The sequence below is a fragment of the Cebus imitator genome, unplaced genomic scaffold (assembly GCF_001604975.1).
Source record: "Cebus imitator isolate Cc_AM_T3 unplaced genomic scaffold, Cebus_imitator-1.0 Scaffold189, whole genome shotgun sequence".
In the NCBI taxonomy this organism is placed as follows: Eukaryota; Metazoa; Chordata; class Mammalia; order Primates; family Cebidae; genus Cebus; species Cebus imitator.
The window spans coordinates 1,968,386-1,993,816 of NW_016107504.1; the positions used below are offsets into that span (position 1 = coordinate 1,968,386).

General features: G+C 37.9%; 1 protein-coding gene across 4 annotated transcripts in view; it reads right to left on the reverse strand.

Moving 5' to 3' along the window:
- Positions 1-25,431, reverse strand: part of COL4A6 (collagen type IV alpha 6 chain) — a 295,554-nt gene that overhangs the window by 162,069 nt on the left and 108,054 nt on the right. For all 4 annotated transcript variants that reach the window (XM_017546468.2, XM_037744950.1, XM_037744949.1 and 1 more), the window contains exon 3: positions 1,810-1,890. In XM_017546468.2, the coding sequence (XP_017401957.1) occupies positions 1,810-1,890 (81 nt within the window). The remainder of the gene's footprint in view (positions 1-1,809; positions 1,891-25,431) is intronic.

Consider the following 25,431-nt stretch of genomic DNA (forward strand, 5'->3'; position numbering starts at 1 on the left):
GGGGAATGGCTGAATTAACTATGGGGTAGAGAAAAAGATCTTAAGGACATGTTAAGCTTACAAAAAGGGCCTAGAATATATACTTATAATTTTATTTTGGAAAAGAAAATCAGATAATGAGACTATTTTTAGACGTGCGTGTACATATCTCTGATTAGGTACAGAAAAAGGTAAGAAAGACAATAGTCGCACTGACAGAGCATCAAGGGAGACTTTTGCTTTGTCTATACTGCTTGTACATTGTTCAAGAATGCGTTCATATATTTATTGTGAAATTTTTTTTCTAGAATGTTTCAGAGGTGAAGGTATGGATCTTGGTGGCTACAGCGAACATGGCTTCTGTGAGAGGCAGGAGCAGGTAAGCTGGTAAAGTAAATAGATGAGAAATCAAAGGACTCAGATAATGACCTTCAATCTGTCATCACTTTGCTATGTGATCCCAGGAAGTAATTTTCCTTCTGAGTCAGTTTCCTCTGTACAATCAGTGATTAAGTTGAGAAGGTTACTGAGATACTTTCCCTTTCTGATATTTTATGATTCTGTAAGTCCATGTGTTTAATATAGAATAGGTCTGGTCCCTTTTGATGAGAAGATGGCTTTTTATTCTCTTCCTTCAAATTCTGGCATAGTTTGACATTTCACTTTACCCCAAATGTAAGATAATGAAAGAGAAGGTGGAACGGTCACTGTGTTCTCTGTTTGGCTATGGGTTTGAAGATTTGGTTGACCTATTTATGCTACTATCTTCTTTATACAGTATAAGCTGTTAGGCTTGTTTGAGTGTGATGAGAGTGCATTCACAATGCTAGAAATAGGAAGTTCTGAACTCTATAGGATGGTCATTAATTCTGGAAATACATACACACACACACACACACACACACACAGCCCAATGGAGCATCCCTAGTCTAAAAATCCAAAATCCAAAATGCTCCAATAAGCATTTCCTTTGAGTGTCACATTAGTACTAAGGAAATTTTGTATTTTGAAACATTTTAGATTTCAGATTTTTGAATTAGGGATGATCAACTTGCGTGTGTGTGTGTGTGTGTGTGTGTGTGTGTGTGTGTGTGTGTATATTTACAGATTGAACCCCTTTCAATACTTTTTCTGGGTTATACTAAAATGCATTTTTTTTCAGTGAAAATAATAGATACAAATATCTAGGGGCTATGCATATTCAGGGCTTGATAGAAACGTTGTGCCAATGCACTGAGTTCATTGCAATTTGCACAACAATTTGAACTGTGCATTGCTAATGAGGGACAATACATGGAACGTGTCACAACATTTTAAAACGTATCCTAGGTTTTAATGTAATACTTATAAACCATTTTTTATGTATAGTCACCTATATTTCTAGACTTTATGGCTACCCTGTTCTCTTGAGTCTATCACTAACAAGCAGGGTGATTTTGGACAAGTCACATCCCCAGTCTGTAGATAACAATCAGAACACCTGTTCCCTAGAGTGGGAGGGAAGAATCAAGTGAGCTATGAAAATTTACACTTATCTACAAACATCGTCTTAATATGGCTCTTTATAACCAAATCAGCTTTTGGAAAAACTCCAGACGAAACTCTGAGGAAACCTTGGGAATGAAGGAAACCTCTTCTTGGTCCCTCAGAGACTTTGACCGGTCTAGCTCTGATTATCATTAGTTAGCAAAGCTCCTTCCAGCTGGTCCTCATCACTTTGCTTGTTTCATGAAGTCATAAGAGTAAATTCTAAGCACTTTATTTGTAAAGAAAACAGGTAACAGCTCCCATGCAACTATTTGTCTTTCAACAATGAAATAAGCAACTTACTCTCGCTCCTTTCTCAGGAAAGCACTTACAGCTCCCACTGCAGTCTTGGCCCCCACATGGCTTTCCATAAGACTTCTCTCCCTATTGAAAAAAGGAAAAAGTTAATAAACCATGTGAACCAAGAAGCAATGTTGTCCCAGCAAACCTAACACTTACCTTCTTTACCAAGTAAATCTATAGGGGCTTAATGATCTTATCTGATGTTGTCAATAGTCAAATTAAATAAAAACTAATATTAAGCTAGTATGCTTTTATGTCAGGTCTATACCTCATCAAATAGCCAGTTGGGGAACTTTGTTTTAGACATCTCTTCACTGGTAGAAATTCCAGGCACAACATACAAGAGAATAGCTTTACATGGGGGCTGGAAATAGACCCCAGACATATTCCTGCAAAAACAGGTGTCCTGTGATTATGGATTTGCACTCATTGGTAAAAAGTAGCTGTAGCAGATAACTTGAGTGAAATTCAAATGCTAGATATGTAGTGACAAATAAAAATGGCTACCTTGTACTCCGCTCTCAGAATTGTTCTCCTGCATTTCAGCTCACCATTCGAACCTTATAGTGGCATTCCTATGCCCAGTTAGTCAGATCCAAATTCCTCAGGTGGTATTTTGCAATACCTCCCAAGCTCTCCAACTTCATTTTACCTTTTCCTCTGATTTTTGATGATGATGACTAGCTGAATTTCTGCAAGGGCCTCACATGATCTGATGTGTGCTGATCCTCGCCAACCTTATCTCCTTTCTCTCTGGCTCACACTGCTTCAGTCACATGGGAGGGCATTCATTCTATTCATTAAAAACATCAAGCCTGTTCCTGCCCAAGGGCCTCTGCCCTCACTGTTACTTTTATCTGTAATGCTCTTCTCCTAGATTTTTAAAAAAATTGCTGGCCTTTTTCCAACACGTAGGTCTCAGTTCAATTGTCCATTCTCAGAGAGGCCATTCCTGAGTCTCCAGTTACTTTTCAATCCTATCATTTCATTACCTTTTCATCATTAGACATTCTGTCTTTTCCCACTGGAATGTAAGCTTCGTGTAAGTAGTGACTTAATTGTCTTGTCCAATGTTGTATTTCCAATGCTGAAAACAATGGATGACACTAAAGAATTTTTGGTGACCACATGAATGGAGTTAGGATTTGAACTCAGGTCTGACTAACTCCAAAGTCTTGACCTTAACCCTTATGCCTTAGTGTTTTCTAAGTCCTTTGTCTACCAGAACCTCAATACGAGGACTCAACAGTGAGAAAAACTACCTATCTGACCATATCCACCTTGGGAAAAAATCAGAACATAATATCTTTAAGAACTTTATCTCTGGGATGGACTTAGTATCATACAACTTTTTTGTTTAATGTTGGATGTTTTTTCCAAAGAGAAAAGTATATTTATGAGCTGATCTCACACTTAATCATTCTTGCCTCTGTGTACTGTGTGCCTTTTCCTAATTCCTGGAAAGCACTGTGAATTATCAGATGGTCTCTTATCTCTTTAGACATTCCCACAACACTTTATCATCACAACACCTTGGTAATAAGGTAGTGATGGCAGAGCTATGACAAAATATTACTATTTTAGATTCCAAACACCTTCCTTATATGATATATTTTATCTCTTATAAGCCCTTGACATGGTAAGTGCTATTGCACACTTTCCAGTTTGCCTTCCATTTTATGGTATATAGGACAGAGAAGTTTTCATAAGGGTGAGATCAAGAGGTGCTCTGGCAGGAGGAAGCTAGGGGCTGGCATAGAATAGAGAACTGAGGGAGCAGCATTGACTTTTATCTTCACTTATGCTGACACCCTTGTCTAATGTTGAGTACTATATTTCTTGGTATTACAGATAATTTGTATTTCCTTCTCCATACATTTCTGTGTTTTCTAAGCAGTCTTCAACAAGCACATATAATTAATAAGAAAAAAAATACATGTTATTAAGTGATAAAAGTCATCCCCTTCAAGGAAGAGAACTTGAAAGGTACAGCCAAAGTCGAAGTGGCATGTATTCAGAGCTTTGTCCGACTTCTAAACAATGTTGGTTTGGGTGTTCCATAAAATTGGTCTATAGTAGATGAAAAGTTTCCAGACCCCTCAAGCATGGAGCAATGAGGCTGGAAGCAAGGGAACTGGATAAGACGGGGGAAAAAAAACAATAGCAGGAGCTGAACAAAACCATAAGAAGCAGAAGCTAAGGTTTCTTAGGAACTGGCCAGAACAAGGAGGCAAAGACAACCAGCTAACAGACAGGAAGCCGTTACTGTCTTCTGTCACCGAGGAAAGTAACCAGAGAAGCCCTGTTGGCCACAAGGCAATTTCCTGTAATGCCAGCCCTGGCAGTTTCCCCAGGAGTCTTCAATTACAGTGAGGTGGGAGGAGTGAAGGCAGACTTCCAGGGAACATAACCAGACTAGACCTGAGAAGCCTCTGCCTTATCCTGGCTTGCCTGGGGACACTCCAGCCCCTGCTTGACCATGCCATGTGGCTGGTGTCATTCCTGCCTTGGAATGTTCTCCCTTTTCTCTAAAGATCCAACCCTTCTTATACCCAAGAAAATTAAAAGTGGAAAGGCTTTGGGAGATCATCTAATACAGTGGTTCTTAACTCTATCAGAGCAGTACCTTATTTTTTGTTATAATTATTATTCTCCTTTGCAATCCTGAAAAGAAATTCATAGCAATAAGTTATAATAAAAATGTAAGCAAAAGTTTTAAAAGCACATATTATGACCTAACTGTATTACAAAGAAAAAAAACAGAAAAAATCATTTATAATAAAAAGATATGTATTTCAATATATAAAAGCTCATACACAGAAGACGTCATGAAGTAGTCAGAGGCCAACAGCTGTCTGGAGAATCATTATGAATGTGACAGCCTGCTGACACAGAATGACACTGGGATGTAGGATTGATGATTCAAGTATGATGAATCAGTTGCTATTAGTAAGTGCAGTGATTATCTCAAATGACAAATAACTCATGATGATGATCGTGGGTGGGGAGCAGGAAGTACAATCTTCCTTTTATTTACTGGGCAGTTTTATTCGGTAACAAGAAAACCATGAAAAAATTCATTTCAATATATAAAATGTAGTTTTGTTCTAGACTTAAATAATTATAAACAAAGTTTTCATCTCCATGAATATCCAAGGGTCTTTTGTATTCTGCAGGATGCAAGACAATTCTTCATAGTATTCAGAACACCTATCATTCCTAGAAGCCACCTAGTAAGTTTCCCCCACTCCCTGATCATTTTGACAATCACAAATAGCCTCACAAGTTCCAAAATACCTCCTGGGGCGTACTTCTGGTAAGAAATATTGGTCTAATCCAAATCACCCATTTTACAGGTGGTAACACTGAATAAGATTAATTTGGCTTGGGTCACATCGTTAACAAATGGATTCTAGCACTTCTGAACATAATGCAATATTCTATTGTTTCATACCTCTCAAGACCAAATTCAAGTTCCACATCTTCCATGACCACTTCAGCTTCAGTGAAACACTAAGTCCCATTCGTTGGATAAGTGTTACATGTTGTTGTGGGAGAGTCTTTGCAATCTTCCTAAGGTTGCATAGCTGAGAGTCTTGTTTCCTTATCCAGACTGTCAATTTATTTTACCTCTTTGTACAAACCCACAGTGTTAAGGGGCAAAAATATGTTCTAGCCACTATCTGAGGCAGTATCACTTAGGAGTATAAGTTCTGAAGTCAGCCTGTACAGATTTAAATCCCAGCTCTAATATTTCTGAGTTGGATGACCTTAGGCAAGTGACTTTATCTCTCTGAAACCCAATTTTCCTATCTGTAAAATGAGGATGGCAACAGTATCTACTGTATAGAGTTTGGTTGGAGGATTCAATAAGATTAAGCATGCAGGCCGGGCATGGTGCCTCATGCCTGAAATCCCAGTACTTTGGGAGGCCAAGGCAGGTGGGTCATGAGGTCGGGAGTTCAGGACCAGCGTGGCCAACATGGTGAAACCCTGTCTCTACTAAAAATACCAAAAAATTAGCTGAGCATGGTGGTGGGCACCTGTAATCCCAGCTACTCAAGATGTTGAGGCAGAGAATTGCTTGGACTTGGGACGCAGAGGTTGCAATGAGCTGAGATCGTGCCATTGCACTTCAGCCTGGGCGTCAGAGTGAGACTCTGTCTCAAACAAACAAACAAATAAATAAATAAAGCATGCAAAGCACAGTACCTGGCTCATGGCATGCACTAAGTGTCAGCTATTGTTATTATATTAACATTAGCCATACCAGACTACTCAGCAGTTTTTGCAACATTCTGGTCTCTCTCTGGAGCTCCTTATCAAGTGGTGTGTACTGGTATGGCCATGCCAGTTTGTCTGTGGCTGATGTTCACTCTGTTTGGTCAGGATGTCCCTTTGGATTTGTTGATGTCTGTGAATGTAAGTATCTGAATCAATGATAGTCTGGACAAGGAAAATGTGGTACATATACACCATGGAATACTATGCAGCCATAAAAAACGATGAGTTTGTGTCCTTTGTAGGGACATGGATGAATCTGGAAACCATCATTCTCAGCAAACTGACAAGAACAGAAAATCAAACACCGCATGTTCTCACTCATAGGCGGGTGTTGAACAATGAGAACCCATGGACACAGGGAGGGGAGCATCACACACTGGGGACTGTTGTGGGGGCTAGGGGAGGGATGGGGGGGTAGGGAGGTTGGGGAGAGATAACATGGGGAGAAATGCTAGATATAGATGACGGAGAGATGGAGGCAGTAAACCACATTGCCATATATCTATCTATGCAACAATCCTGCATAATCTGCACCTGTACCCCAGAACCTAAAGTGCAATTAAAAAAAGAACATAACCACATTTTATATATCGAAATGATTTTTTTACAGTATTATTGTTACTGAATAAAAATGCACAGTAAATAAAGGGAAGATTGTATTTTTTCCCCCAGATCACCACCATGAGTTATTTGTCATGTCAGAGAATCACTGCACTAACTTAACTTTTTTTTTAGATGGAGTCTCGCTCTGCCACCCAGGCTGGAGTGCAGTGGTGTGATCTTGGATCACTGCAGCCTCTGCCTTCCAGGATCAAACCATTCTCTACCTCAGTCTCTCGAGTAGCTGGGATTACAGGTGCCCAGTACCACATCCAGCTAATTTTTATATTTTTAGTAGAGACGGGGTTGGCCAGGCTGGTCTCAAACTCCTGGCCTCAACTGATCCACCCACCTCAGCCACCAAAACTATCTTTTGATTGCTAAAAATATTTAGTAATTAGGGTTAAAGGTTTGGGTTTGCTAAACCATAACCACAAATATTGCTAAATATTTTAAACATAATCTCTACCCCACACATCTATCCTTTTGCTGATACTGGTTGCTGTGTCTACAATGCTTTCCTACTCCATTTACCACAAACCAAACTTCTATTCATTCTTCTATAACCAGCTTACACACCATCTTTTTGATGAAGACACCCTTATACTCTGCCGCCCTCTCAGCAGTTCCAGGAGAAGTACTCTCTTCTCTTTGCTGATGGAGTTTTGCCATATTTCACTCAATTTGTTTGATTCTGCTATCAGACTGGGATCAGAACTATGTCTTATGTTTCTCTGCAGCCCTGTCTCAGGAAGGTATTCAGTGAAGGGCTGTGAAATAATTGCTTTCAGAACAATTGAGTTACAAGTGTTAGAGATCAGCATCACTTAGGATTCTTCCTCTCTCCTGGGTCTCCTGAAATAAAGAGTTACATCACAGTGCCTCTACCACCAACCAATAGGCTTTTCTAGGCATCACCAGTGCTTTCTTGCATGGGAGTTGGCAAGGATGACAATGATGCAAAAGGTAACCCAGGAAACAAGATAGGAAGTAACAGCGGCTTAGCTGAAGTGATTGAACTGCAAAGGCCAATGATCTTTGTGAGTAATTTTCTCCAAAAGCTTAGGTCACAGAAGACTGGCTGTGTAGCATTTTATTCTGACCACTCATTCAACAAATATGTATTAAGCGCCTACTATGTGCTAGGCATTGTGTTAGACATTGGTGATAATGGCAGTATCATACAGCCATAAGTGTACCCAAGTCCTTGCTCTCAAGGTGTTTAAAATGTAGAAGGAAGACAAACAATAAATGAATATTACATACATATTTGTTAGATGATCTGTATTGTGGAGGAAACTAAATTGGGTAAGAGGGTAGGAAGCGTTGGGGTTAGGCTGTTATTTTATATAAGGAAGTCAGAAAAGGCCTTGCTTATAAGGGGACTTCTGAGTAGAAAACAGTGTTTCTCAAAGCCCAGTCCTTGGACCAGCATCACCAGTCCCGGGAAATTGTTAGAGCTGCAAATTCTTATCTCCTCCATGATCCACTGAATCATAAACTTTAGGGTGGGGCTGAGCAATCTATGTTTTAACAACCCTTTCAGGTGATTTTGATGCACATAATGTTTGAGACATACTGCCATAGAAGATGAAGGAGCAAGTTATGTAACTATCCAAGGAAATAGTATTCCAGGCAAAGGTAATAGCAAGTACAAAGGCAGTAAATGAGAGAATACGCTTGATGTTTTGGCTACAGCAGGGAGGCCAGAATCCTGGAGTGCAGTGGGGGTGGGGGTATGTGGGAGGGATGGAATCCCGGGGGTGTTGGGGGAGGATGGAATAGATGATAAAGCCAGAGTTGGAAAAAGAGCCAGATCATAGATTTTATAGACCAATGTAAGAGCTTTGCCCCTGGAAATCCACTGAAGGGTTTGGAACATATGAGTGACACCAATTGATTTACTTTTTAAGAGGAATTACTCAAGCTTCCATGTGAACTCTAGTGAGGCAAGCACAGCAGAAAGGCCACCCAGGAGACTGTTGTGGTAGTTCAGCAGGATGATAGAGGTTTATACCAGAGGGGCAGTTATAGAATCTGACAGAAGTAAAAGGAGTCTAGATATGTTTTAAAGGTAGAGCTGCCAGAATTTGCTGATGAATTGGATATGGGATGTGACTGAAACAGAGAAGTCAAGGATGACTCCAAAATTTCTGTACTAGGCAACTTGAAGGATGTAATTGCTATTTATTCAGATGAAGAAAACTATTGGAGAAGCTGGCCTGGGAAGCATCAGGAATTTTGGTTTTGAGATGTGTATAAGATATCCAAATAGAGGAGTTGAGTAGATAGTTGGCTATGGAAGTCTGGAATTCAGACTTAGTCAGTATAGACTTGACTATGTTGTTCTGACAAACCTAAGATTTCAATGGTTTAGCACACAAAGTTTGATTTCTCACTTATGTCATAATCCAATAAGACACAAGCAGCTCCTCTCAGTGGCCTTCTCCAAAGGTGACTTGGAATTCCAAGATGCTTTCGTCTAGCAACTCCACTATCTCAGATCCTAGTACCTGCCCTTAATTCCCCCTCACTGGAAGTGATACATCTTTTGTGTTTATGTTCCCTTTAACAAGAACCAGACATATTGGACAACCTAACAACATGGAGAGTAGGAGAGAGCAGGGTTTATCTGGAGATCACCATCTCTGCCATCATTGTTATGTAAAGCCACAAGGGGCTGGGTGTGGTGGCTTATGCCTGTAATCCCAGCACTTTGGTAGGCCAATGCAGGGGGATCACTTGAGCCAAAGAGTTCAAGACCAGACTGGGCAACATAGTGAGACCCCATCTCTACAAAAAATTAGCTAGATGTGGTGGCATGTGCCTGTAGTCCCAACTACTCAGGAGGCTGAGGCAGGAGGATCACTGGAGCCCAGGAATTTGAGGCTGATCATGCCACTGCACCCAGCCTGAGTGACAGAGTGAGACCCTGTATAAAAAAACAAAAAGCCTCAAAAGTAGATGAGATTACCAAGGGAGTGAAGGTAGATAAAGGGAAGAGAATACATCCTAGAATTAAGCACTGAAGCATGTCAGTGTTAAGAGAACATGAGGTGGTACTAGAGAAGGAATCTGAGAGGGAGTAGCCAGTGAGATGAGTAAAGAACCAATATACAAAGGGGCCCTGGGAAAAGGTGGCAAGCTTAAATTATTAATAGGTCAAGTAAGGCAAGATATGAAAACATACCAATGGATTTAGCAATGTGGTGATCTGTACCAGATAAATTTCAGTGGCTTAGTGCAGCTAAAGGCCAGATTGCAAGGGGTTCAGTGGAGAGTGGGAAGTGAGGAACTGGAGAAATCCAAGATAGCCAATTATCTAAAGGAGTATTTGGAATGGAAGAAATAGCACTGTAGCCAGAGAGGGATATGGTGTAAAAAGTATGCTTAATTTTTGTTAAGATTGGAGACATTGGAATATGTTAGTATTTTGAAGGAATATGTGTTGACACAGGAGAGAGATGGAAAAATTGTTGGGGGTGACTTTAAGTGCACAGGAGGGGATGGTATCTAATACATAAGTTGATGGAATGCCCCTAGATAAGAGAATTGAAAGTTCATCCACAGTGACAGGTGGAAAGGCAGAATACCTAGGTAGGTATAGATGCAGGTAGGGTAGTTGATGTGGTAATGGAAGCATGCAGATGTTCTCTTCATCATACTTACTTTTTCCTCTCAGTGAAACAAGAATCAGGGTTATCAGCTGAGAGCAAGAACAGGAAGGAGTTATTGGAAGTTTGCAGAGAGATAAGGTGTGACATGATCAGTTAGGAGAGCAGGGAGAAGGCATAGACTAGGGAAATCTGACAGGACTGCAAGGCGGCTAAGGGCCCACCTGAGTTTGGTGGTCATGAACTTAAAGGAACATCAGTTATTAATATTGTGAGGTTTTCTGTAGCGGTGTCCAGCCACATGGATACACATGTAGACTACAGGAACAGTTGGATTTAATCAAGGTTGGGATCTGCTAGTTGAGGATGATAAGGGAAAAGAGGGGCAAGGGAGTCAACGGTATATGGAAAGAAGTGATTATTATTATGGACCATGGAATCTAGGTTTCCTATGGAAGGAACTGAGCACAGGCAGTGGGTAAGGGGCAGTAGAAAGGTGGTAGGATCCATGGATGATTGACTCTGGTGGCATTGAAGAAATGCATGGATTTTAGGATTGTGACTATGTCCCAGAAGAAAGAAGGTATGGTACTGTGAAGACACTAGCCCTGTTAATATCCCGCATAGTGCAAAACAAGACAGTCCTTGGAACATAATAAATTCATCTTGAATTAGCACAGTAAATGGTTGTTGAAATGGCTTCTCATTCCCGGTTTCATACAACATAACAAAACTGCCCCCTTTTAATAACTTCAGATTTCTTCAAAACGTCTTTCACATCAAATCTCATTTGATTTTCCACCTCAAATCTGAAACAGATATTTTAGATATGTGTGTGTGTAGAGACATAGACACATATACAATATTACAACGATTTATTTATATCTTCACCTGCCCTCCTAGACATTAGGTTCCTTTGAGATGAAGACCTTGGTTTCACTATAAGACAAATCAATGGAAATTCTTTAAGCCTCAATTTCCTGAACTATAAAAAGGGATATTTTACTTTACAGGATTTGGTGAGGTTAAATGAGATGATGATTTTAGTCAAGTGCTTACTATATTGAGCATATGTTCAATCTATGTCAGCTGGTACTATTTACAATTACAGTGTCTAGTACTGTGCATGAGAATGCTTAATAGGTCCTCATTCAATGGCTAATTCCCATTTTAAAGATGAGGAAATGGAAACTCAGCTGTTAAATGACTTTTTCAACACAGAAAGTTAAGTATCAGAGTGGGGATAAAAAACCAGGTACTTTCAACTGTCTGGCTCGTGTGTGTGTGTGTGTGTGTGTGTGTGTAACTGGACCTGCTGCCACTAGTTCCAGGAATTAGCCCAAAACTAAGATGCCGGGAAAAGAAAGATGAGTGTTGAGAGGTGCCTTTTGGGGGGTACTTTTTAATCAATATTACTCTACTTACTTCACAATATTATTTGTATTGTTTGCAAATTTTCTAAATAACTTTCATATATAATTCTTATAAGTACTTTTGAAACAAAGGAATGATTTTTCATATGACCGTTTTCTAGATTAAAAAAAAAACCCTGAGTTTCAGAGTGTTGGTATCATTTGCTAGTTATATGACAAAGTGAAGATAGCCAAACATCTAAAAGAGAAAAATAATACAAGATGCTGAGGTGACCTTTCATAATCTTCATTTACTGCCAGTGGTCTCAGGATCCAAAAATTCTGAGGCCTCTTTGGCTAGATCAGGCCTATCCTGGCGCCACATTCACAATATCAGCTACCGTGAATATCTGCTATGTGCCTAGTTAAGTAGTTCACTTTTGTTATATCACTGACTGTCCCACCTCCACTGTGAGGTAGGCACTGTTACCGTTATCTTTTTACAGATGAAAAAACTCATGCTTCAAGGGATAGTTTGCCTTCCCAAGGTCAGTCAGCTAGGGAGCAGCATAATTTCAGACCCAGGTTTGGCTCAAAATCTTAGACCTCTTCCCTTAAACCGGGTCCCCTTTAACATTACCCTACGTTTCTGAACTTCTTGCTAGTAGTACAGAGAATCTGGCTTTACTTTGAGCAATTCTAAAATGAAACCTAAAAACCTTTGCATTGAAATGTGAACATACACAGATGCACACGTACACACATGCATACACATACATACACACATTAAACCAAGCTGGGTCCTGTCCCATGTTTAATGTGCACTTGCCTTTTAAGAAAAGCTCCCTATGAGTTTATGAATGAAAGACTCTGGGAAGAGAAGAAAGTGATCTGTGTGATCTAGCTCCCTACCACATGGGACTTGTCACCTATACTTTATTTTAAGGAAGAAACTGACACCAGACATTGCTGAATATTTCAGGAAGCCATTTCCCTCCAACATCTGTTCAACTGTGTTCACACCATAGATAAAAACAACTGATGGCATCAGGGATAGAAAAGGAACAGGGAATTCAGGTTTCACTTGAAAAGCTCTAGCCAGCCAGTATGAACCAGGGCCTGAGGGGATGTAGTACTACCCAGTTAGATCTTTAAGTAAATTTAACAAACAAATGCTTAACACACAAACTAAATATTGCTCATAATGTTCTTAAAATAGAAGCCTCTTTTTCTTCTGTTAGTAAGAATTTACTGAGTAGCTATGAAAGAACACTTCCCAAGGCTAGTCACAGGGAGCAGTGAGGAATACTCAGATTTAGCAAAAAAAATACAGGATGCACAATAAACTTGAATTTCAGAAAAACTACAAGTAACTTTTTAGTATAAGTATGTCCCAAATTAGTATATGTTCCATGCAATATTTGGGGATATACTTATACTAAAGATCTATTTGTTATTTATCTGCAATTCAAATTTAATTGAGTGTCATCTATTTTGTCTGGAAACTCTACACGTAGCATCATGATACACTTGTGTGACAAATTCAGTTATGAGGTGTGTCAAAAGTAATCGTTAGTAATAGTAGTTAAAATATAAATTCTTTGCCTTACTTTTTCAGAAAATTAAGAGGGGACTCATGTTTCTTTCTGTAACTGAGTCACTCCTACTCATTTGCATTCTAATATGCTTTCCAAAGTAAAAGGGGAAAGCAGAAGAGTTACAACTAGCATTGTAATGATTAAATTTATTCATTTACTCAGCAAGTATTTATTGAATGCCTGCTGTATACTGGCTTGCTGTGTGCTTGCTAGACAATCTTTAATGCACACTTGCTATGTATAAAGGCACTGTGTTGGACAGTATGGAAAAAAGACAAATATTTAGAAAACATATTCCTTGCACTCAGGAAACTAAAAGCTTGATAGAGGAGATAGCTGCAGTCAAAAGGAGAAAGTGAGAACTATCGCTGCAGAAGATAAAAAGACATCCTTCTAAAACTTGGATATGATTGTTCTATCTTCCCTCAAAAGCCTCTGATGGCTCCCCATTACCCACAAAGTTCAAAATTTAAGTATGACATTTAAGGGCACTCAAAATCAGGCTCAACCTACCATTGTAAGCACACCTGTCACCCCCTCTAGTCACAGGGGTCTATTTATTGATTATCCTATTTTTCTGGAACACCTTTCATGTTTCAGCCATTTCTCTGGAAATTCTAGTCACATCCATTCTTTTTCCTTTTTGTAAAAACTTTACTGAGATGGAACTCATATATCACACAATTCACACATCCTTTCTTAAATTTCACTTTCTGTCTTTTCCAACAATAGCACTGCTAATGTTTTACTGTTATATTTGTTGGTCATTCTAACAGCCTCTCCTTTTGACTACTGTAGAGAAATTGTGGCAATAGTTTTCCAATAAAAACATTCAAAATTATTTCAGGTGATCTGGCTGGGCCTCAGTTTCCTCAGTTGTACAATGCGTGGTGGGACTGTATGTTCTACATTCTGTGAGCTTACTCTTGTTACTAGACCTTAAGTATGCAGTGAGTGTCATGGCCTTTAGTGGCTTGGTACAGGCCCTCTCTGCTAATTTATAATATGATAGCTTTAGGAAAATCATTACAAGTTGAAAACAAAATCCTTTAAGATTTCTAGTTGGGAGATTAAGAATTTTGTTTTTAACCCTAGAGAAATAGGAAGAGTTAGGAGTCCAGGACAGAGACTGTGTCCTGTTGGAAATATCCTGACAGACTGTCTCCTCTGTTATTAAGTCCAAGTGGTTAAGGGCAGTGCCATTTCTTTCTTTTGGACTAGTGGGACACAGTATAACAAATGCTCAGTTGAGACAGATGGTGAGTTCATGTGTGTAGTTCACCAGCTGTAGCAGTTATTGGGAGACAGAATAGGAGACAAATACAGGTCATTTCCATAAAGACAATATTTCACCAGATGTTTAGCTCACAATGTAGATAGTGTCTAAGGCTTACATGTGTTGATAAGGAGAAAGATGTTTCAAGTTGCTCACAGATGGGGAAAGATGACATGTGAAGAAGACTAACCAGGAAAATTAAATGGCTCGTAGAAAATCCATCCCTCATGACTAGGAGGAAAAATTAGAAGGAAACAAAATCCTATAAAGTACAAAATCCAGCAAACACCAGGACCTCTGTCTTCATTTGCCAAGAACAACATATTACTTTTACCTAGTTGTATGGCTGCAATTTTAAGCTATAAATCCTTTCAGAAGTTAATTTTCATTTTGGTTGAAGCATGAACAAGACAAACCAACTTGTCACGTATGACTACATTTCTAAAATTAGGAGAAATAGCCCTAATCCCTTCTCACAGGCAGAAAATAGAAACAAGTCAAGTATTCTACTTAGTTGGTGGGAACAGACTTTGAAAAGCAAAACAAAACAAAACAAAACAAACAACAACAACAACAACACACACACACACACACAAGCACTATATTTCATAAGCAAAGTTCAAACTCCAGTTGAAACTTTTTGGGCTTAATAAAAGCCATAGGCGAAGGAGCGGTCCAGTATTTCTGTCTCTAATTCCATATTTCATGACTTCAAAACTCATCTACTTTTCTTTTTGTTTCTAAGCACAGTGAGATGCAAAACCAATTTTTAGAAGCCCTTCTGTGGCAAAACTTTATCTTTGGTAATTCCTGTGCAAGACATAAACTACCAAATCTCACTGAGGAAGTAGAGAATCCCAGTAGTCCCTTGCCTATTAAAGAAATTGAATTTGCAGTTAAAAACCTTCCAATAAAGGAAACTCCTGGGCTAGATGGCCTCACTGGTGATTTCTACCAAACATTTAAGGAATAAATATATTGATCCTATACAAATTCTTCCAGAAAATTGAAGATGAGGGATTAGTTTCTAACTCATTCTGTGAGTCCAGCATTACCATTACAGACTAATATTTTTCAGAGCTATAGATACAAAAATTCTTGATAAAAATTCACAAAATTGAACCTAACAATATATAGAAATGATGGTACATTATGACCAAGTGCAGTTTATTCCGGGTATGGTAAGTTGGTTTAACATCTAAAAATTAGTCAGTGTCATTCACCGTATTAGCAGAACAAAAAGAAAAAAAAAAAACGTAACATTATCTCAATAGATGCAGAAAAATAATTTGAGAAAATCCAGCCTCTACTATTGATAAAAACTCAAAGCAAACTAGAAATAGAAGGAAACTTCTTCAACCTGCTAAAAGGCAATTATGGAAAATACTACAGGTATCATTATGTCTGTTGGTGGAAGCCTGAATGCTTTCCCAACTAAGACTGGGAGCAAGGCAAAGATGTCCACATTTACACTTCTATTCAACATTGTGCTAGGCGTTCTAGCCAGTGAAAAAAAGGCATCCAAATTCAAAAGGAAGTTGCAAAATAGTGCTTATTCACAGATAACATGATCTATATAAAATACAGCATGAAATCTACAAAAAGCTACTAGTACTAATAAGTGACTTTAGTAATGCTGGATGATACAAGATCAATATACAAAAATTAGTTGCAGTTCTATATACTAGCAATAAACACTGTAAACTGAAATAAAAATGCCTTTATGATAACATCAATTATATGAAACACTTAGGAATAAATCTGACAAAAGATGTGCAGTGCCTGTGCATGGCAAACTTAATTGCTGAGAAAATTAAAGAATATTTAAATAAATGGAAAGATATCTTTATAATATCAATTTCCCCCCAATTGCTGATCATAAACTCAGTGCAATTTGAAAATGTATATGAAAATGCAAAGGACCTAGCATAGCCCAAGCAACTCAGAAAAACAAAAAGCTTTGAGACTTACAGGATCTACTTCAAGACTTATTGTGAAGCTACAACAATCAAGACAGCATAAAGTTAGACAAATGTATGCATGAAACAGAATAGAGTCCATAAATAGATCCACATATATATAGTCAACTGATTTTTGACAAAGCTGCAGTGGTATTCCAGTAGAGAAAGAATAGTCTTCAACAAATAGTCTCCAACAAAGGATAGTCTGGAACAATTGGACATCCAATATGCAAAATAAACAGATGATGAACTTTGATCTATACTTCACACTATGTACAAAAATGAACTCAAAATATATTTTAGATATACATATAAGCCTGAGACTTCAAAATTTCCAGTAGAAAAATTAGGAGAAAATATTTGTCCTCTTAGATTAAACAGAGATTTAGATACAACACCAGAAATTTGAAGTATGCAAGAAAAAAATGAAGAAATTGGACATCATCTAAATTAAAACTTCTTTTTTTGAATAATATTCTTATGAGAATGGAAAGATAAGCTCCAGACTGAGAGAAAATATTTGCATATCACATATCTCAGTGTCTCCAACTCCTGGGTTGCAGATCTGTCAGTGGCCTGTTAGGAACTGGGCTGCACAGCAGGAGGTAAGCGGCGGGCATGTGAGCACCTGAGCTCTGCCTCCTGTCAGATAAGCAGTGGCATTAGATTCTCATAGGATCGCAAATCCTATTGTAAATAGCACATGCAAGAAATCTAGGTTGCATGCTCCTTATGAGAATCTAACTAATGCCTAAAGATCTGAGCTGAAATAGTTTCATCCTGTAAACATCCCTAGCCCCACAACCCCCCTGACCCTGTCTACGGAAAAATTGTTTTTCACAAAACGAGTCCCTTCTGCCCAACAGGTTGGGGACTGCTGACATAGCTCATAAGGCAGTAGTACCCAGCTGGCCCTGGGGACTATTTATTCCTGTCATAGAGGACTATTGATACAGGCAGCATCATGAATGAGTATCAAAATAATTATGCCAAATAAAAAGTATAATTATTGTGTAATTATGTAAAAAAGCATACATATTTTATATTTCCATTTCCATAGAATTCTAGAAAATTAAAATTTATTTATAGTGACAGAAAACAGATTTAATATGATTGCCCAAGGGTGAGGGCATGGCAGAGAGGAGTGAGAGGAGGGATTACAAACGAAGGGAACTTTTGCTGATAATGGACATGTTCATTATCTTGATTTTGATGATGCTTTCATGCTTGTACATATTTGTGTAAACTTATTAAATTGTACACTTTAAATATGTTCAGTTTACTATAAGTCAGTTGTATCTCAGTAACACTGTTAAAAGATCACAACAAAGGGACTCAGAAGTCAATCTGAATAGGCTCCCACTGCCCAAATAAGTGATGGCCTGAATGTCAATAATGATAACTGCATTGAATGAAACTTGTAAAATATTCAGAACTTCATGAGTCCATAATGGCACCTAACACAAAAAAAAAACTCTCACAGGTCACTTTTGGAGGATGCTAGGGAAATAATTATTTTTTAAATTGGTTAACAAAAGGATAGTGGAATCAAGCATTCATCCTGCCTTTCTTAAATGAACTATAACTCAGAATAACCATAAAAATTAATGAAGAGATGTTTCTCCTAAATGAAGTATACAGGTACTGTATGCATAAGAAAAGACAGAATTATAGAATCAAAATTTGCAACTCCCAATAAAGTAATGGACTGGGGTAATGAAGATCAAGAGCTGCTAGTATTTCAGAAAGAAGATCAAGCAGACATTGCAGCATTTTGTACTTCAATAATGATGGAAGAATAAAACACTATCTGATTAAATATTTTTGCAGAAAGAGAGGAAGGGGAAGAGGGGAAGGAAAAGGGAGAGGGAATGGGGGGAGAGAAGGAGGGAGGCAGACAGGAAGAGGGGGAAAAAGAGAGAGAGAAAAAAATGGAATATAATCAAATCTCTAGAACTACCAACACTTTACAACACTTTATAGTAAATACAGGAGAACTGTAACCAACAAATCAAAACTATGGGAAACTTACAGGACAAAATAATCCAGTTTTTGTCAACAAAAGATTTCAGGGAGGAAAAAAGAGAGATTGAGGAGAAGCTACAGATTAAAACCATTATGAACAACAGTATGGAGATGCCTCAAAAAATTAGAAATAGAACTACCACATGATCCAGCAATTCCAATACTGGATATATACCCAAAGGAAATGAAATCATGTTGAAGAGATATCTGTGATCCAAGACTAATTGCAGCACTATTCACAATAGCCAAGATATGAAGTAAACCTAAATGCCCATCATTGGATGAATGGATAAATAAAATGTGGTACATATACACATGGTGAAATGCTACTCAGCCATGAAAAAGAACAAAATCTTCTCATTTGCAACAACATGGATAAACCTAGACAATATTATGTTGAGTGAGATAAGTCAAAGATGGAACACATACCACATGATCTCATGTGTGGAGTCTAAAAGAAGTTGATCTCACAAAAGTAGAGAGTAAAATAATGGTTACTAGAAGCTAAGGAGAATGGGAGGGTGGCTGGAAATGATGGGGAGAAGTTGGGTGACTGTAGTCAAAAGTAATGTTTTGTATAGTTCAAAATAGCTAGAATAGAGGAATTTGAACATTCTTACCACAAAGAAACGATACGTGTTTGAGGTGATAGATATGTTAGTTACCATGATTTGATCATTACACGATTTATATATGTATGGAAACATCCCACTGTACCCTATAAGTATGTACAATTATGAGTCAATTAAACACAAAATAAAAGTTAAAAAATAAAGTGACTTAAGAGACTTGTCATCCAATCACAATATAGGGACTTTATTTGGATATTCAGATGTAAGGAAGCAAATCCATTTATAAAACAATGGGGAAGGCAAGGTGTGGTGGCTCACACTTGTAATCCCAGCACTTTGGGAGGCCAAGGTGGGTGGATCACCTGAGGTCAATAGTTCGAGACAAGCCTGACCAACATGGTGAAACACTGCCTCCACTAAAAATGCAAAAATTAGCAGGGCGTGATGGTGCACACCTGTGATACCAGTTACTCGGGAGGCTGAGGCAGGAGAATCGCCTCAACCTAGGAGGCGGAGGTTGTAGCGAGCTGAGATCGGCCATTGTCTCCAGCCTAGGCAACAAGAGCAAAACTCAGTCTCAGGGTAAAAAAAGTGGCGGGCATATGAACATTGCCTGGATATTTGATTATACTATATTATTATCAATTTTGTTGTCGGTGTGATAATGGGATTTTGGATTTTTCATAACTTGCTTTTAAGAGATACATAATGAAATACAGAGGAAATGAGATTATTTCTGGTATTTGTTTCCCAATGATTGAGGGTGGGGAGAAGTGAGAATTGTTGAAATGAGATTGCTTATGAATTAATAAATTTGAGGCTGAGCAATTGGTACATGGAAGGAGTTTCATTGTACTATTCCATTTTTTATATTTGAAATTTTTAATGAAAAAAACAGTTTAGGAAAGGGACTTAAGTTTCTGAGTTGGTGAATGGATAGACTAAGGTGAACGACTGAACCTTTGTGGGAGGGGAAGGAAAAAGAGGAGTCAAAGGTGACTCAGCTTGAGGAACAGGGAGGATGGTAGTGCCATTTGCTGAGGTGGGGAAGCATGGAATAGGAACAATTTATGTGTGTGTGCATGCATGTGCATGTATAGAAAATGAGTTCAGTTTTGGACATGCTGAGTTTGAAATTTCTGTGAATAGCCAGGAAAATATGTCTAAACAGTTAGATATATATATGGGCTTGGAGCTTGGAGGAGAAATTTCGGCTAGAACATAGAATTATGCATGGGCAAGTTTGTACTGAGAGTGAATGAGTTCTGGGAGAAAGCCCTGAGGAATATATACCTTAAAGATCTACACAGAGGAAGTAGGGATCAGACTTATATGGATACAAAGCAGAATGGGACAAAGAAGACTCTGCCACTGGGGAGCTCCAACTTTAACCAGGGATACACATTCAATTAAATTCTATAGGCCTGGTCCTGGCCCAGACACTAGGCAAAATATACTACTTTGAAAATATTCATGTGCTGTTATGCATGGCTCTCCAAGTACTCTATGAGCATTAATTAGTCTTATCTCTCAAAAGGCTGTAAATGACTCCAGTGCAAGGAGTCAGAGAATCTTTGGGAATAAATGGAATTCACTACATTTGAAGGACATGATTCTTCCCTGACATACCCAGGGCTGCCCTTTTAGATGGGTGATGAATGAAATCTAGGTACTGATAGAGCCTGAAAACTGAGTAGGCAATCCTAGAAACCAGGAGGTATAAGGCAGGGGACAGGTAACTGCCACCAGCCTATATATTCAATTTCTAACTTGGTCAAAATCAAGTTGTCAGAGATAAAGGTGGCCCTAGCAGGAACATATGTGTGCCTGTTTTCAATCCACAGCTATACCAAGTAATTTTTCCATCCCTAGCTTGGGTTTCAGAGATTAAGCCAAGTTTAGGGAGAGATGCTAACAAATCTGAGATTTCTCATATCATCACCACTTTGTCATTACACACTGTGCACAAAGCTAAGATTCAATAAATGTTTATTGAATTAATGTGTTCAATCAGTAAATTTAACCAAACAGGATAGTCTAAAATAAAGAGGGGAGTCTATTTTTACCTCTATTTTTGCAAGGTTTCTCCTTCTGAATTAAGTAAATTTCCCACTTACAGATAAACATCCGAGTGTTCTCAGTTATCATCAGGTGTAAAGGACATCATGAAATACCCCTGGGTGCTTTTCTTGTGGCTTTATTTTCCTGCCTTGACCTACCTTTGTCAATGTGTTTTGTCATATTTTGCCACATTGTGCAAATTTCTTTGTAGAGCAATCTCTTCTAAATATTCTCAGAGCCTAGCATTGTGCCTGGTACATTAGTAGGTGGTTATATTAGATTGGGGTCTTCAGGGAAATAAAATGAAAATGGTCTTTCTGTGTGTGTATGTTTGTACACTACTATGTCACTCAACAACTAGGATATATTCTGAGAAATACATCCTTAGGTGATTTTGTCATTGTGCAAACATCATAGTGTACTTACATAAACTTAGATGGTATAGCCTACTACACACTAGGCTATATTGTATAGCCTATTGCTCTTAGGCTAAAAACATGTACAGCATGTTACGGTACTAAATACTTCAGGCAATTGTAACACGATGTTAAGTAATTGCACATTTATATCTGAACATAAAAAGGTACAGAAAGATACAGCATTAAAATATTATGGAACCACTGTTGTAAATGTCATCCATCCTTGGCCAAAACATTGTTTGTGGCACATGACTGTATTTATATTAAGGAATTAGCCCACTCAATTGTGGGAACTAGGAAGTCTGGAATCTGCAGGGCAGGCTGACAGGGTAGAGACCCAGGGAAGAGATGACATTGCAGTCTAAAGTCCAAAGGCAGTCTGAAGGCAGAATTCCTACTTTGTCAGGGGATCTCAGTCTTTTTCTCTTGAGACCTTCAACTGATTGGATAAGGCCCACCCACATTATGGAGGATAATATGCTTTACAAAAAGTCTACTGATTTATTGATTTTTATAGATTAGGGGGTACAAGTGCAGTTGTGTTACGTGAATATATTGAGTAGTGGTGAAAGTCTGGGTTTTTAGTGTACCCATCACCTGAGTAGTGTACACTGTACTCAATAGGTAGTATTTCATCCCTCATCCCACTTCTACACTCCAACCTTTTAGAGTCTCTAATGTCTATTATTCCTTTCTGTATGTCCATGTCTAACTCATTGTTTATCTCCCACTTATGAGTGAGAATACGTGGTTTTTGACTTTCTATTTCTGAGTCATTTCACTTAGGAAGATTGCTTCCAGTTTCATCCATGTTACTGCAAATACATGCTTTCATTCTTTTTTGTCACTGAGTGGCATTCCATGGGTTATATACCACATTCTTTTTATTCAAGTATCCACTGATGGACATTTAGATTGATTCCATGACTTTTTGATATTGTGAATAGTGCAGTGATAAACACATGAGTGCAGGTGTGTTTTTGATATAATGATTTCTTTTCCTTTTGGTAGATACTCAGTAGTGGGATTGCTGGACGCACAGTAGTGATAGTTCTCTTTTTAGTTCTTTGAGAAATTTCCATACTGCTTTCCATATCAGTTGTACTAGTTTACATTCCCAGCAACAGAGTATAAGCATTCTCTTTTCTCCGCATCCTCGCCAGCATCTGTTGCTTCTTGCCTTTTAAATAATAAGCAGACTGCTGTAAGATGGTATCTTATTATGGTTTTAATTTGCATGTCTGATGATTAGTGATGTTGGGCAAGTTTTCATGTTTGTTGGACACCTGTATCTCTTCTTTTGAAAAAAAGTTTGTTCATGTCCTTTGCCCATTTCTAACAGGGCTATTTGTGTGTGTGTGTTTCTTTCTTTCTTTTTTTTTTTTTTTTTGAGTTTAGTTCCTTATAGATTCTGGATATTAGCCCTTGGCTTGATGCACACTTTGCAAATATTTTCTCCCATTCCACAGGTTATCTTTTTACTCTGTCAATTATTTCTTTTGCTGTGCAAAAGCTTTTTAGTTGCATTAAGTCCCATGTGTCTATTTTTGGTTTTGTTATGTTTGCTTTTGAGGACTTAGTTATAAATTTTTCACCTAGGCCAATGTTCAGAAGTGTTTTTCCTTGGCTTCTTTTTTCTAGAATTTTTATAGTTTGAGATATGGCATTTAAGTCTTTAACTACCTTGAGTTAATTTTAATATATGGCGATCATATGGGTTTAGTTTCATTCTTCTGCATATGGCTATCCAATTTTTCCAGCCTTATTTATTGGTAGGGCATCCTTTCCCCAATGAATATTCTTGTCAATTTTGGTCAAAGATCAGTTGATTGTAGTTACTGGCCTTTTTTCTGGTTTCTCTATTCTATTCTACTAATCTGTGTGTCTATTGTTATACTGGAACTATGCTACACCATGGGTTTTATGGTACACCAACTGGGTTTTATTCAAGGGATGCAAAGATCATTCAATATGCAAATCAATAAATGTGATTAACCACATAAACAGAATTAAAAATAAAAGTCATATGATCATTTCAATAGATGCAGAAAAAACATTTGATAAAATCCAGAATCCCTTCATGATAAAAACCCTCAACAAACTAGGTAGAGAAGGAACATACCTCAAAATAATGAAAACCATACATGACACACCCACAGCCAACATTGTATTGAATAGGGAAAAATTGAAAGGATTCTCTTTAAGAATGGGAACAAGACAAGTATGCCCACTTTCACTACTCCTATTCAACACAGTACTGGAAGAACTAGCTAAAGCACTTAGGCAATAGAAGGAAAAACAAGGCATCCAAATTGGAAAAGAGGGAAATTATCTGTGTTCATTGATGGTATGATCTTACATCTAAAATCCCTAACAACTGTGCCAAAAGAATCTTAGATTTGATAAATGACTTCAATAAATTTGCAAAACATAAAATCAATGTGACAAAATTAGTAGTGTTTCTATACACTAATTACAGTAAAACTAAGAACCAAGTCAACAACTCAATCTCATTTACAATAGCTACAAAACGATACCTAGGAATATATTTAACCAAGGAAGTAAAATATCCGTACAGGAGAATTATAAAATGCTGGTGAAAAGATATTGTAGATGACACACACAAATGGAGAAACAACCCACGCTCATAGATTGAAATAATCAATTTTGTTACAATGACCATACTGCCCAAAGCAATCTGCAGATTCAATGCAATTTCTATTAAATTATAAAGGTCATTTTTCACAGAATTAGAAAAAACAATTCTAAAATGCATATGGAGCCATAAAATGTCCTGAATAGCCAAAACAATCCTAAGCAAAAAGTATAAAGCTGGAGTTACTACATTGCCTGATTTCAAATTATACTGCAAAGTCTCTTGATTTAAATGTTCATCACATCTTAAAAATGTCTTTACAATAACACCTAGACTAGCATTTAACCAAACATCTGGTCACCATAGCCTAGCCAAGTTGACACATAAAATTACCCACCACAGTGGTTATAAACTAGAACTGAAAGCACCTGTGGACTGCCGGAATTTGCATATTAACTTCTGAACATCAAGTAGTGAATATAGTGGGCACACAGACATCAGGGAATGCCAGGTCGTTAGTTCATTTCTAACTACACAAAACAGTTTTTCAATAAGGCTGGTGAAACATTAAATGAAAATAAGTTATGGATTGAATTTATTTTCAGATTTTCTCCAATCATTAATCATTGTTAACTGATGAACTGTTACATTATTCAACTGTTAGAGGCAATAAAGTAACACGAGACGGCATTCCTGGAACTGGTTTCCAGTCTCTGCTTTATTATTATAAGTGGCTGAGTGACCTTGGACAACTTACTTTACCTTTCTTGGTTTCTGCTTCACCAATAGCAAAAGAAAATCTCAGAAGTTCTTTAAAGTAAGTGTGTGGTATAGCAAATTGAAGTTTTCAGAAATATCTGGGTTCAAGTCTTGCTTCCGACACTTGCTAGTTCTGAGCAAGTTACTTCTGAGCCCCAGTTTCTGCAGTTCCAAAATGGGAATAAGGATATTTACCTCACAACAGGGTTGTTATGATCAAATAAGACAAACTGAATGCACAGAGTATCACAGATGTTACCTCCCTTCACCGCCATTTTCCCTTTCAGCTCAATAGTATATGAAAGTGTTCTGTGTAGATGGACAGCTAATTCCTCTTAGAAAAATGTAACTACCAACAGAGAGTAATCATAAGCAGGATACTCAAAGGATACATTTGAGATTATAGAATTTTAAGCAGCTTTTGTTATGGTATAATTTCATTTCATTTGGAAAAACTCTTTATTGACCATTTGATATTCTTTCAGGTCTTGCTAAAGCCTTTGGC